The sequence below is a fragment of the Hypanus sabinus genome (assembly GCF_030144855.1).
Source record: "Hypanus sabinus isolate sHypSab1 chromosome X1 unlocalized genomic scaffold, sHypSab1.hap1 SUPER_X1_unloc_2, whole genome shotgun sequence".
Classification (NCBI taxonomy): domain Eukaryota; kingdom Metazoa; phylum Chordata; class Chondrichthyes; order Myliobatiformes; family Dasyatidae; genus Hypanus; species Hypanus sabinus.
The window spans coordinates 242,683-256,697 of record NW_026778968.1 but is presented as its reverse complement, the minus strand read 5'-3'; the positions used below and the strand labels follow the sequence as shown (position 1 = coordinate 256,697).

General features: G+C 42.8%; 1 protein-coding gene across 1 annotated transcript in view; it reads left to right on the top strand.

The window, feature by feature from the left end:
- LOC132385622 (complement C3-like) overlaps window positions 1-14,015 on the top strand; it is a 300,827-nt gene that overhangs the window by 127,932 nt on the left and 158,880 nt on the right. The window contains exon 18 of the mRNA XM_059957796.1: window positions 12,096-12,201. Within this exon, the coding sequence (XP_059813779.1) occupies window positions 12,096-12,201 (106 nt within the window). The remainder of the gene's footprint in view (window positions 1-12,095; window positions 12,202-14,015) is intronic.

The following is a 14,015-nucleotide window of genomic DNA, read 5'->3' as shown; positions in this document are numbered from 1 at the left end:
GTTAATAATATTTTAAAACTAAAATGTTTTATCAACTTTATAAATGCAGGAAAATATGAAATGTTTTGTGAGAGGACATTGCGATGACAATAATAGTGGCTTTCTCTTTAGAATAATCAAAAGCAAATCAGAAATGTAATGTGACTGATTAATAATAGAAAAAATTGAACATTGGTTCAATAGATTTCAAAGTTCAAGGTAAATTTATCATCAAAGTATACGTCACTATATTCAACCCTAAGCAATGGGATGAAAACATTATATGAGGTAAACTGAAATGAGTTGTGGTTGAAATCAAAATTAGTGATTATTAAAGAGCACACTCAGAGCCAAAGGGCCCAGTGCTGCTTTTAATTATTTTGCCCATCATAAGTGGTGGCAGTGTGATGGGTCAAATGATGTTTGTTGTGATTCCATCACTCAGATATTTGGTATAATATGAGGTCATCCATTTTGTTTTACCAGTGTGGAATAAGGAAAGGAAATGGGATAAATCTGGGATGGACTAAGCCTTAGTATCGCAAAGGACACAGGCCTGGAGATTGAAGAGTTTTTAGAAGCTGAACCTGAATATAAAGGATTTTTTGAAAGTTATAGGCCAGAAAGAGCTGATCAGGATCAATGAAATGGAAAGAGCAGGAGTGAGTTGTCAGGAGGATCAGCTGTGCAGAAATACATGGTTAGATACAGAGGGTTAGTGGTTCAGGTTTTTATTGGTGTAAGGAATGGAGGGTGGGGTTTCTTGGGTGGGAGGGTGCTATAGAGAAATAGTTAATAGCTTTAGTTGAGATGGGGATTAGTAGTCGGGGAGGTCAAAGTACAAATTGAGTTCATTGTCATATACATAAGTAAGCGTATGATAAATTTGCTGCAGCATTGCGGGGACATAGCATCAGATACACAAGATAAACACAAATAAACAAGGTAATTTATGCAATATTATACAAGAAATAACACAATTAGACAAAAAAATTCAAATCCTATTGTAGCGCTGAGTGGCCAAAGTTCTTACTTTGTAGCTAAACTGACATAGTGAGCAGACACAAGGATGTTGGGTTAAGGTTTGGAGGGATGGTCTGCTTTTGCAGATGGTTTATGAATTGACACGGGGCTTGAAAGTTAGTGGAGGGTGAGCTTTATTGGATCAATTGTGTGAATGTAGCTAATGCATACGCACCTAATTGATCACGGATGGAAGACTCTCCTCATGCATGGGCTTTTGGGTGTACGTTGTTTCATCGAGGTGGCCCCAATTGGTTGATAATATTTATTTCATTTAGGGATGTAACGCAGATCAGGCCCTTCCGGCCCAACAAACTGCACCAGTCAGCCAACCCACCTATTTAATGAGTGAGTGAGGCCTCCGTCAGTCAGTGTTGACTATGGATGTTGCATTATAGTTGTCTAGATACACAAGCCTGTGCAGTACGATATGGAAGGAAATCTGTTGCCCATGTAGCAAGCTCCCCTTTTTCACGCTTCTGATGAACTCAAAGGCATGACAGAGACAGTTTCATACCTAAGGCATTGCAGGAGTTGCCAGTCAGCATTGAACTCAATGTAACACTACCTCAAGGACCCTCACTCCCTTTGGGAGTAAACCCCGAGGGAATTTTCCCTCCAGTATTTTACTCCAGAAGCCTTCCCTATGAGTGGGTATAGTTGCAAGTCAGTGGAGATTTGAGATCAGAGTTTTCCTTCTTCTAGATGAGCTGCCAACAATGGCTGACAAGCCCCATCTGCCTGAAGCTACTGGTTTTAAGGTGCCACCTTTGCCTCTTCTCCTGTCCGTAGAAGTGGTTCCACCAGGCTTCGTAGTTGTCACATGTGAAGTCCAGAACCTGGTTGTCAGAGGCTGCTTTAAGGCACACTTCATTGGGAAAATTTAATAAGTAGTGGGAACTTGTCCACATTACCACCTCTGGCTATAACAACTTTAAGGAATCACTTATTTAATAACCCTAGCCTAATCACAGGACAATGCACATTGACCAATTAACCTATTAACTGGTACGTCTTTGAACTGAGGCAAAAAAGTGGAGCACTTGGAGGAAACTCATGTGCTCTCCCAAAAGACATACCAATTCCTTGCAAGTGGCATTGAAATTGAGCTCCAAACTCTTACACACTGGGATGTAATAGCATCATGCTAACTGCTCTACTACTATGGCACCTGATCTTGCACTGTAAGTTAAAAAATGGGTACCATGATTAACGTGACTCAGTAAAAATGATTAACCCTACTGCTTGGTGGTCATTCTTGCTCCACGTATATGTAACAGAAGAGAAGCACCTTTGCTCCCAACCTTCGTGCCATGTTAGAATAAAAATCAGCTTGACCACAAATTAGATGTACTTTCTCTTCAGTTGCTGTTTTATCCAAAAATCCTGTAAACACAGTTTATCAGCTGATTCTCTTGAAAGTTTTTGGACATGGATATGTAATATTAACTGATTTTACATCTGAAGGGGCCAAGTGTTTTCAGTATTTTTGTTTCTGTCTCACTGTTCATGGTTTCTTCTTTGCATCTACTGAGCATAATTTTCTTTGCATTAGTTTATTGAATGTGGGTCTTGTCAGGCCTGTACAGGGAGGTACCTCCCAATCTCTACCCAGCTAACAGAAATCACTCTTTCCAGCTATTTAAAAACAGCTCTCATCCACAGTCCTTGTTGCCTGTTATGTTATGCCTTGTTGCCTCTTGTTTTGTGGCCCCTTGTGGCTTGTTATTTTGTACTTTCCTATTAATGTTATCACTTGCCACTGAATCATCTCTGCTCTTCTGTGTTTGGGGCAAGACTCCTCTGCATGTCTTGATAGGATGGGTGAACCAACAATTGACCCGGTGGAGTTTGCATGCCTAAAGGAAATTGTCTGTTGACATGAGCATATGATTCAGAAGAAGAAAAAAATCATTGACCATCTGTTCACCATTATCAGCCAACCTTCCAACTCGATACTGCAATCTGCAACAGACAGCCTCCTGACTTGGATTCCGTACCTGAATGCTTTGACGAATCCTGAACTAAATGCTGCAACTTCCTGTCCTAGTGAGTCTTGCACTTAGAGCTCCAACCATCTCTGTATTCCACAGACTAAGCTAAGATTGCCCTCCTCATCTCCCTCTTAACTGGGCAAGCTCTGACCTGGGTTGCCACTAACTGAGACAACACAACCCCCATTTGCAACAGATGCAAGGATTTCACTGCTGAAAAATGCTTTGTTTTTGACCATTTGGGAATTGGAAGGGAGGCAGCGTATAAGATACTTTACCTGCATCAAAGGTAATGTATGGCACTGGATTACACTGTGGAATTCAGGGCCCTTGCAATGGACAGCTGGAATGTAGAAGCGGTGCTGGCCCATTACCATCACAGCACTTGAAAGATGAGCATTCTACCCAGGAAATGTCCACAAATCTTGAAAGCCTCATCACTCTAGCCCTCGGTATTAACAAACATCTTATGGAATGACCCTCCAGATCATCAGCTTGAACCCCAGTTCCATTCCCAGAACCATTTCAGGCTGCAGGACCCTCATCAGCAATAGCTCCAGAATCCATGCAGTTAGGGAGAACTTCCTTAAGAGCGTGAGTGTCAATGGAGAAACAGTTTGTGTGCTTACTGTGGAGCCGTTGGTGATCCATGCTTCAAATGTCCGCACCATATCAACACCAGATAGAGAGGAGGGACCGTGTTCCAGCTCCATAGCCTGACTTTAAAACCAACAGCACAATACAGGTCCTGCAGCCCACAAAGCTGTGTCAAACATGTTCTTACCTTAGAACAACCTAGACTTACCCACAGCCCTCTATTTTTCTAAGCTGCATGTAGCCATCCAGGGGTCTCTTAAAAGACCCTATCATTTCCGCCCCACCGCTGCCGCTGGCAGCCCATTCCACGTACTCACCACTTGCTGTGTAAAAATAACTTACCCCTGACGTCTCTTCTGTACCTACCTCCAAGCACCTTAAAACTATACCCTCTCGTGCTAGCCATTTCAGCCCTGGGGTAAAGACTCTGACTATCCACATGATCAATGGCTCTCATTGTCTTATACACCTCTGTCAGGTCACCTCTCATCCTCCAACGCTCCAAGGAGAAAAGGCCGAGTTCACTCAGTCTATTCTCATAAGGCATGCTCCCCAATACAGACAACATCCTTGTAAATCTCCTCTGTGACTTTTCTATGGTTTCCACATCCTTTCTGTGGTGAGGCGACCAGAACTGAGCACAGTACTCCAAGTGGGGTCTGACCAGGGTCCTATATAGCTGCAACATCACCTCTCAACTCTTAAACTCAATCCCACGATTGATGAAGGCCAATGCACCATATGCTGCCTTAACCACAGAGTCAACCTGCATAGCAGCTTTGAGTGTCCTATGGACTTGGACCCCAAGATCCCTATGATCATCCATACTGCCAAGAGTCTTGCCATTAATACTATATTCTGCCATGATATTTGACCTACCAAAATGAACCACCTCACGCTTATCTGGGTTGAACTCTGTCTGCCACTTCTCAACCCAGTTTTGCAGCCTATCAATGTCCTACTGACAGCCCTTCACACTATCCACAACACCCCCAACCTTTGCATTATCAGCAAATTTACTAACCCATCCCTCCACTCCTCATCCAGGTCATTTATAAAAATCACAAAGAGTAGGGATCCCAGAACAGATCCCTGAGTCACACCACTGGTCACCGGCCTCCATGCAGAATATGACCTGTCTACAACCACTCTTTGCCTTCTGTGGGTAAGCCAGTTCTGGATCCATAAAGCAATGTCCCCTTGGATCTCATGCCTCCTTACTTTCTCAATAAACCTTGCATGGGTTACCTTATCAAAAGCCTTGCTAAAATCCATATACACTACATCTACGGCTCTACCCTCATCAATGTGTTTAGTCACATCCTCAAAAAATTCAATCAGGCTCATAAAGCATGACCTGCCTTCGACAAAGCCATGCTGACTATTTCTAATCATATTATGCTTCTCCAAATGTTCATAAATCCTGCCTCTCAGGATCTTCTCCATCAACTTACCAACCACTGAAGTAAGACTCACTGGTCTATAATTTCCTGGGCTATCCCTACTCTTGTTCTTGAATAAGGGAATAACATTTGCAACCTTCCAATCCTCTGGAACCTCTCCTGTCCTCATTGATGATGCAAATATCATCGCCAGAGGTTCAACCATCTCCTCCCTCGCTTCCCACAGTAGCCTGGGGTACATCCTGTCCGGTCCCAGTGATCTATCCAACTTGATGCTTTCCAAAAGCTCCAGCACATCCTGTTTCTTAATATCTACATGCTCAAGCTTTTCAGTCCACTGCAAGTCATCCCTACAATCACCAAGATCCTTTTCCACAGTGAATACTGAAGCAAAGCATTCATTAAGTACCTCTGCTATCTCCTCCAGTTCTGTACACACTTTTCCACTGTCACACTTGATTGGTCCTATTTTCTCATGTCTTATCATCTTGCTGCTCCACTTTCTCTCTTTCCTCCTCCACATCCCAACAATTCTACACGCACAGGAGTGTCTAGCAAATTTCTGTACACCAGGCAACACCCTAGACTGTGTTGAGCCTACCTCTCAACCTTTCTGCCATTGATGGATGTGCTTTAACATCTGGATGTTCAGAGCATATACAGGGCCTGTGCACCTGAGCATCAGAGTGAGCCATAGCCATCCAATTCCTCTTGATCGATTTACCCAACACTCTTCTCATGTTGGATTACCTCTGACCTCTCCACTCCTCTCCACGAGCCTTAATTCACCTTGTCATCTGGTTCATTGCTGAATTGGGGACCCACCTGCCAGACCATATGCCTGCAAACTCAGCTGAGTTCTCCCCATAAATCCATGCAAATTGAGTAAAACCTCAACTTCACCAAACTCCCTCAGGAATCCATGTCTTGGCATTGCTTTAGCAAAAGAGATGCCAGCACCCTGCCACCTCACAGAGCTCACTGTATGATCAACACCCTCCCTGCTACCATACATCCCCAAGGTTGTCTGTCTTCCTTCTCCACTCCAGAGACACAAGCCATGAATGACTACATAACTGAAGCACTACAGCATAGCTTCTTTCAACCACCCCAATCCCCATAGCCATGCAGGATTCTTCTCCATCCCGCCATCTACTACTATAGACTCGGAAAAGTCACCATTAAGAACTGCTGCCCTCTCCCTTTATTGATAGCACAGGGCCTAGATCATCACCAAACTGGATCTACAGGTTGTGTAAAATCTGATTCACATCTGCCAGGTGTATGAGTGAAAGATGCCATTCATAATATTCACTGGCTAATATGAATACTTGGGTTTTCCAACCGTCTAGCCATTTTCCAAACCTTTATCAACAAAATCCTCTGAGATATGCCACACAGGTATGTGTTTGTCTACTTTGACCACGATCTCATAAGATCATAAGACATAGGAGAAGAATTAGGCCAATCTGCCTCATCATGGCTGATCCCAGATTTCACTCAACACCACATATCTGCCTTCTTGCCGTAACTTCTGATGCCCTGACCAATCAGGAAATTATCAATTTTCACATTAAGTATACCCATGGTTGGCATCCATAGCTGTCTGAAGCAGAGCTTTCCATTGATTCACTACTGTGTGACTAAATAAATTCCTCCTTATCTCTGTTCCAAAGGGTCACCCCTCAATTTTGAGGCTGTGCCCTCTAGTTCTAGATACCTCCAACATAGGAAATATCCACCTAATCTAGTCCTTTCAACGTTCAGTGAGTTTCAATGAGATCTCCCTGCATTCTTCTGAATTCCAGTGAGTTCAGGCCCAAAGCTGTCAAACCTCATATGTTAATCTCTTCTTTCAGGGATCATACCTGTGAATCTCCTCCGGACTGTCTCCAATGACAACACATCCTTTCTGAGATACGGAGCGCAAAACTGTTGACAGTACTCTAAATGTGGCCACAGCACTTAGCCACAGTATTATCTCCTTAATTTTATATTCTATTCCCGTGGAAATGAATGCCAACATTACATTTGCCTTCTTTACCACAGACTCAACCTGTAAATTAACCTCTAGAATTCTTGCACGAGGACTCCTAAGTCCCTTTGCAACTCTGACATTTGTATTTTCTCTCCATTTAGATAATAGTCTAAAATGTTCCTTTTACCAAAATCCAATATTATGCATTTCCCAAAGCTGTATTCCATCTGTCACATTTTGCCCATTCTTCCAATTTGTCTGCCCTTCTGCAAACACATTGCTTCCTCCTCACTACCTACCCTTCCACCTATCTTTGAATCATCTGCAGACTTTGCCACAAAGCATTAATTCTATTAACTAAATCACTGACAAACAATGTGAAAAGTAGTGGCACTTTTACCAATGCTGACCACCTGAGGAACACCACTAGTTTTGGCAGTCAAGCAGAAAAGGTTCCCTTTATTCCCACTTGCTGCCTCCTGCCTGTCAGCCATTCCTCTGTCCTTGCCAGTATCTTTCCTCTATGTGATTTTATCTTGTTAAGCAGCCAAGATATAAATATGAATTCAATCATGTTATGATCATCAACTCTTAAGGGTTCCTTTATCTTAAGCTCCCAAATAAAATCTGGATTATTACACAGCATCCAATCTAAGATGGCCTTTCCCCAAGTAGGCTCGAGCAGAAACTACTCTAAAAAATCATCTCATAGGCATTCAACAAATTCCTTCTCTTGCAATCCGACAACAACCTGATTTTCCCAATCCCTTGCATATTGAATCCCACACTACAAATGTGGAATTTACTTTATTGCATGCCCTTTCCAGCTCCCTTTGCAACCCTACATCTCGGCTACTATTTGGAGGGCCTATATATGATTCCCATAATAGTGCTTTTACTCTTGCAGTTTCTTCACTCCACCCACAAAGCTTCTACATTCTCTGACCCAATGTCACTTCTTTCTAAAGAAGTAATTCCATCTCTTACCAACAGTGCCACGCCACTGCCTATGCCAGTGATTACAGATCCAGAGCCACCAAATGTTCCTTTCATTCCTGGGTACAGAGTGGATATAGGACAACTAGAAAATGAAGCTGGAGAAATAATGGGTGACAAGGGGATTGCAGATGAACTAAATGAGTATTTTGCTTCAGCCTTCACTGTGGAAGACACTAGCAAAGTGCCAGGTGTTAGAGTATGTGAAGGAAGACGAGAGGGGGTAGTTACTATTACAAGAGAAAAGGTGCTCAAAAAGCTAAAAGACTGAAGAGTACAAAAGTCTTATGGATGAGATGAAGTATACCCTAGGGTTCTGAAAGAGGTAGCATTAGAGATTGTGGATATGTTTCTATGTAAAAATCATTGGACTGTGGCACAGAGCCAGAGGACTGGAAAATTGCAAATATCACTCCACACTTGAAGAAAAGAGGAAGGAGGAACAGTTTTAGAAAATATAGAAAACCTACAGTACAACACAGGCCCTTCAGCCCGTAATGATGTGCTGAATGTGTACTTACTTTAGAAATTACCTCGGGTTATCCATAGTTCCAAGTACCTATCCAGGAGTTTCTTAAAATAGCCTATTGAATCTGCCTCCAGTTTTGAGTTCCTTATCTAAGAAAAAATGTGCTGGTATTGGAGATGGTTTAGAGAAGGTTCACAAAGATGATTTCGTGAACGAAAAGGTTATCATAAGAGGAACGTTTGATGGCTCTGGATCTGTACTCACTGGAAGTTAGAAGGATAAGGGGAAGAATCTTATTGAAACCTTTTGAATGTTAAAAGGCCTAGACAGAGTAGATGTGGAAAGGATATTTCCCATGGTGGGGGAGTGCAGGACAAGAAGATACAGCCTCAGGATAGAGAGGAATCCATCTAAAAGGGAGATGCAGAGAAATTTCTTTAGCCGAAGGGTGGTGGATTTGTGGAATTTGTTACCACTGGCAGCTGTGGAGTTCAGATCACTGGCTGTTTTTAAGGCAGAGATTGATAGGACATGGCATCAAAGATTACAGGGAGAAGGCCAGGGAATGGGGTTGAGGAGGGGATAATGATCAGCCATGGTTGAATGGCGGAGCATATTCTGTCCTTATTCTGCTCCTATGTCTTATGGGATTATGGGCTGGAAAATTGCAAATCTCACTCCACTCTTTATGAAAGGAAGCAGGCAGCAAAAAGGAAATTATAGACCAGTTAGCCTGACCTCAGTGGTTATTGGAGATGTTGGAGTCAATTTTTAAGGATGAGATAATGGAGCACACAGGACAACATAGGACAAAGTCAGCATGATTTCTTTAAGGGAAAATCTTGTCTGGCAAACCTGTTGGAATTCTTTGTGGAGATTGCATGTAGGATAGATAAAGGGGATGTAGTGGATGTTGTATATTTGGACTTCCAGAGGGTTTTTGACAAGGTGTTACACATGGGACTGCTTGCCAAGTTAAGAGCCCATAGTATTACAGGAAAGGTACTGGTTTGTTCAGAGCATTGCCTGAATGTTATGAGGCAGCAAGTGAGAATAAAACAATTCCTTTCTGGCTGGCTGCCGGTGACTCCTGGTGCTCCACAGGGGTCAATATTGGGACCGCATCTTTTCCTGCTGTACATCAATGATTTAGTCGATGGAATAGATAGATTTGTTGGCAAGTTTGCAGAAGATTGGAGCAGATAGCATTGGGGAAACAGGGGGGCTGCAGAAGGACTTAAGACAGATTAGGAGAATGTGCAAGAAAGTGGCAAATGAAATATATTATTGGAAAATGCATGGTCATGCACTTTGGTAGTAGAAATAAGTGTGCAGACTATGTTCTAAATGGGGAGAAAATCCAAAAACTCTGAGATGCAAAGGAACTTGGGCATCCTTTTGCAGAACACCCTAAAGATTAACTTGCAGTTTGAGCCAGTGGTGAGGAAGACAAAAGTGATGTTGGCCTTTATTTCAAGAGGTCTAGAATGCAAGACCAGGGGCATGATGCTGAAACTATTTAAGACACTGGCGAGGCCTCATTTTGATAGGGGTGAATGTATGTGATATGACACCAGGACGATCATCTCACTCAGGACTTACTCTTGTGCCTTCTGGCCTAAGTTCAACTCTACACAACACAATTATGGAGTTGGAGATGGAGACCTACTTATGATCAAATGGAACTTGGAGGAATGGAGAAAATGGCTGAAGCACAAAGCTCTTGCAGATCTAGGCTAACAACTAGATCCTCAATCCATTCAACAGTCAGGCTTGCTGGGCTCTTCTTTGACCAATTCAACTTCTCCTCCTGACCTGGCTCCAAGAAAATTAGGTGCACATGTGTCATGACAGTTTGACCCACCTGAAATGGAGACTGACCCTCAACCCATAATTCTATCCTCCCTGATCCTCAACCTGATCATCTGGGACCAGGCTCTACAGCACAAGCCCATTCTGGCTGATGTACCTGAGAGTTGTATGCACTCTGAGGCACTCCAGTGGACCCACTTCTTGCCTCTCTCCACCAACCAGGTTCATGACAGACTCTGGATTTTCTATGATACCAGTTCTGATGGGCCACCATGATCACAGATACTTGTCAGTTCATTGCAGCGTGCCTTCAATGTGCCTCGTACAATTACTCCAACTAGTGACCCTTTGGGCTCCTGTGGCCCCTGCTGGACCCTCAGCACCTGTGGTCCCACAATGCCATGGAATTCATCATGACGTTGTCACCATCTGTGGGGGCTACAGTAATCATGACATTGGTGCATTGGTTCTCCCAGGCAGCTCACTTAATTGTCCTCTCCAAAATTCTGTCAGCTGCTGATATGGCAGACCTGGTTCTCCAACGTGGAGTTCACTTTCATGGCTTCCCTCAGAATATTGTCAGACTCAGGTCCACAGTTCATCTCCCACTTCTGGCAAGCATTCTGCTCTCTCCTCGGCACTTCAATGAGTTTGCTTGCTGGTTGTCATCTGCAGTCCAGCATGTAAAGAGTCAATCAGCAAGTGGAGAAGTTTCTGCAATGCTTCACCACCTCTAACCTTTCCACATGAAAAAGGTCTCTGTGCTGGGCTGACCTGTCTCACAATCTACACACCTTCTCTGCTATGGGCATTTCATCCCTTGATATGCTTCATGACTACCAACCCCATTGTTCCCTGCAGAGAAGCTAACGGTGGTGGTCTCATCTGCCAAGGCCCTGGTTCACTACTGCCAGAATTCTTGGAGGAGAGCATAGAGGGCCACCCAAGCTGCCAGCTGAGCCTACTGCTGATTGGCCAACTGCCCAGCCAGACTACTCCAGTCTGAGGTCTGTGTCTGGCTGTCTACCCAAATCCTGCACCTGTGTACAGTCTCCTGCAAGTTCACAACCCAGTTCATTGATCCCTTCCAGATCTCACATCACATCAATCCACTCACTTACCAATTCCAGCAGCCACAGTCCCTCATGATCACACCTACTGTACATTCCATGCATCCATGGACCACTCAAGCCACCTGGGTACGTACATCTGGAACCGAAGCAAAACATTAGATCTAATCCAATTGATTATTGTGGTCCCAATAATAATCAGTTCAAGCTGTGGAATTGATTATGATTAGGACAACCCTAATGAGTGGTGAGAGAAACATTATTATATGTTCCAAATACAGTAGCAAATTCTTTGTCGACATGCTTAGCTCTTCTTAACTTGCTAAAGTTGCTAAAATTTGTATGGCAATTGCTTGTACATGAAATACTTTCGATGGCACTGAGTGGTTAATACATTCATCTGCTATTCTAACTTTAGGCCAATGTTACATGATTCTAGGAGCATTTAGTTGAGGAGTGTGCAGGAGGCTGAGGAGATGGCTGGGGGTGTGTAGAAAGCCAGAGCACCAGAAATTTACAGTTTTGCTTTTGCTGATCATTTAATGCAATGTACATGTTACAATCCATTGAATTTGGATGTCATTGGGAATGTTTATAACCCTGGAAAATATTAGGTTCAGTTCAGAAACCCAGGGATAACTTGGCTGACAACTCTGAATTATATGCTTCATGTTCCTATTTTGAGTAGCAAATATCTGTTTGGGCTTTTGATCTTTCATTCTTTATCTCGAAGGCTAGATTATATGTAAATCCATAATTTACTCTTTTCTTTAGGTGCAGATGATGAATACTACACTCCTTATGAACAAATAACAAGCAGATCCAACTTCCCAGAAAGCTGGCTATGGAAAATGATTTCTCTAAAAACTAAGGAAGATGGGTATTTATCCAAATTTCTTAGACAAAATGAATGCCTTTTGATGATACTACACTATTCAATAAAATCAATTCAGGAATTTGCCAGAATTTGCATTCAATGACAGTTTTTTTGTCCCATCACTATTGACTGGAATCTGATTCAAGTAATAACATTTGCAGTTTTGCACATTACCAGTTCCAGCAAATAGTAACATAACACTCATTTAAAAAAAATGTTTTGATGGACTTTAAATAAGTTTCCACGTGTTTTAACAAAATATTGAGGGTATTTGTACCTGCAAGAACATAACATGGAGGAAGTGGAGGGATGGGTTAGTAAGTTTGCTGATGACACAAAGGTTGGAGGTGTTGTGGATAGTGTGAGGGGCTGTCAGAGGTTACAGTGGGACATTGATAGGATGCAAAACTGGGCTGAGAAGTGGCAGATAGAATTCAACCCAGATAAGTGTGAGGTGGTTCATTTTGGTAGGTCAAATATGATGGCAGAATATAGTATTAATGGTAAGACTCTTGGCAGTGTGGAGGATCAGAGAGATCTTGGGGTCCGAGTCCATAGGACACTCAAAGCAGCTGTGTAGGTTGACTCTGTGCTTAAGAAGGCATATGGTGCATTGGCCTTCATCAATCGTGGAATTGAATTTAGGAGCTGGAAGGTAATATTGCAGCTATATAGGATCCTGGTCAGACCCCACTTGGAGTACTGTGCTCAGTTCTGGTTGCCTCACTACAGGAAGGATGTTGAAGCCATAGAAAGGGTGCAGAGGAGATTTACAAGGATGTTGCCTGGATTGGGGAGCATGCCTTATGAGAATAGGTTGAGAGAACTCGGCCTTTTCTCCTTGGAGTGAAGGAGGATGAGAGGTGACCTGATAGAGGTGTACAAGATGATGAGAGGCACTGATTGCGTGGACAGTCAGAGGCTTTTTCCCAGGGCTGAAATGGTTACCACAAGAGGACACAGGTTTAAGGTGCTGGGGAATAGGTACAGAGGAGATGTCAGTGGTAAGTTTTTTTACTCAGAGTGTGGTGAGAGTGTGGAATGGGCTGCTGGCAATGGTGGTGGAGGCAGATATGATAGGGTCTTTTAAGAGGCTTTTAGATAGGTGCATGGAGCTTAGTAAAATAGAGGGTATAGGTAAGCCTAGTAAATCCTAAGGTAGGGATGTGTCCGGCACAACCTGTATTGTGCTGTAGGTTTTCTATGGTTCTATAACGTAATTCAGCCCATGACAATCTAGCTGAGAAGGAATGCTCCTCGCAAACCGTTAGTCTTAGCTCTAAATGCAAAATTGGACTGCACATTTATGAAAAGCTTTCTGTGCAGGAAACAATATCAAATACATGGATTTTACTGGTGTATAATGATAGTGTACTGGGAGTAATGGACAACAATGGTGCAGTGGGAGTAACAAAGATTCAAAGGTTAATTTTATTATCAAAGTATCTATTCAGAATATAATTGATTTGTCTTCTCCAGATAGCCATAAAATACAGAAGACATTGAAGTACTTGAAAGAAAGACAACAATCACCCCCACTGCATGAAATGAAAATGATACAAAAACACACAAATCCAAACCCTCCAACCCATCCCTCACACAAAAGCTAACAAATCACTCATTTGGAGAAACAAGATCATCAAACCACAAACCCCAGCCCACCAATCAGCAACAAGAAATAATAGGTGAGAACACGAAAAAAGAACACAGAACTGAAAGAGGCCAAAATGAACTACAGTCCAATCCATGAATCTCAAAATTCTGATATTACTCAGAGCATTGGGACAGTGACTCAATCCAGCCACTTCTCCGAGGGC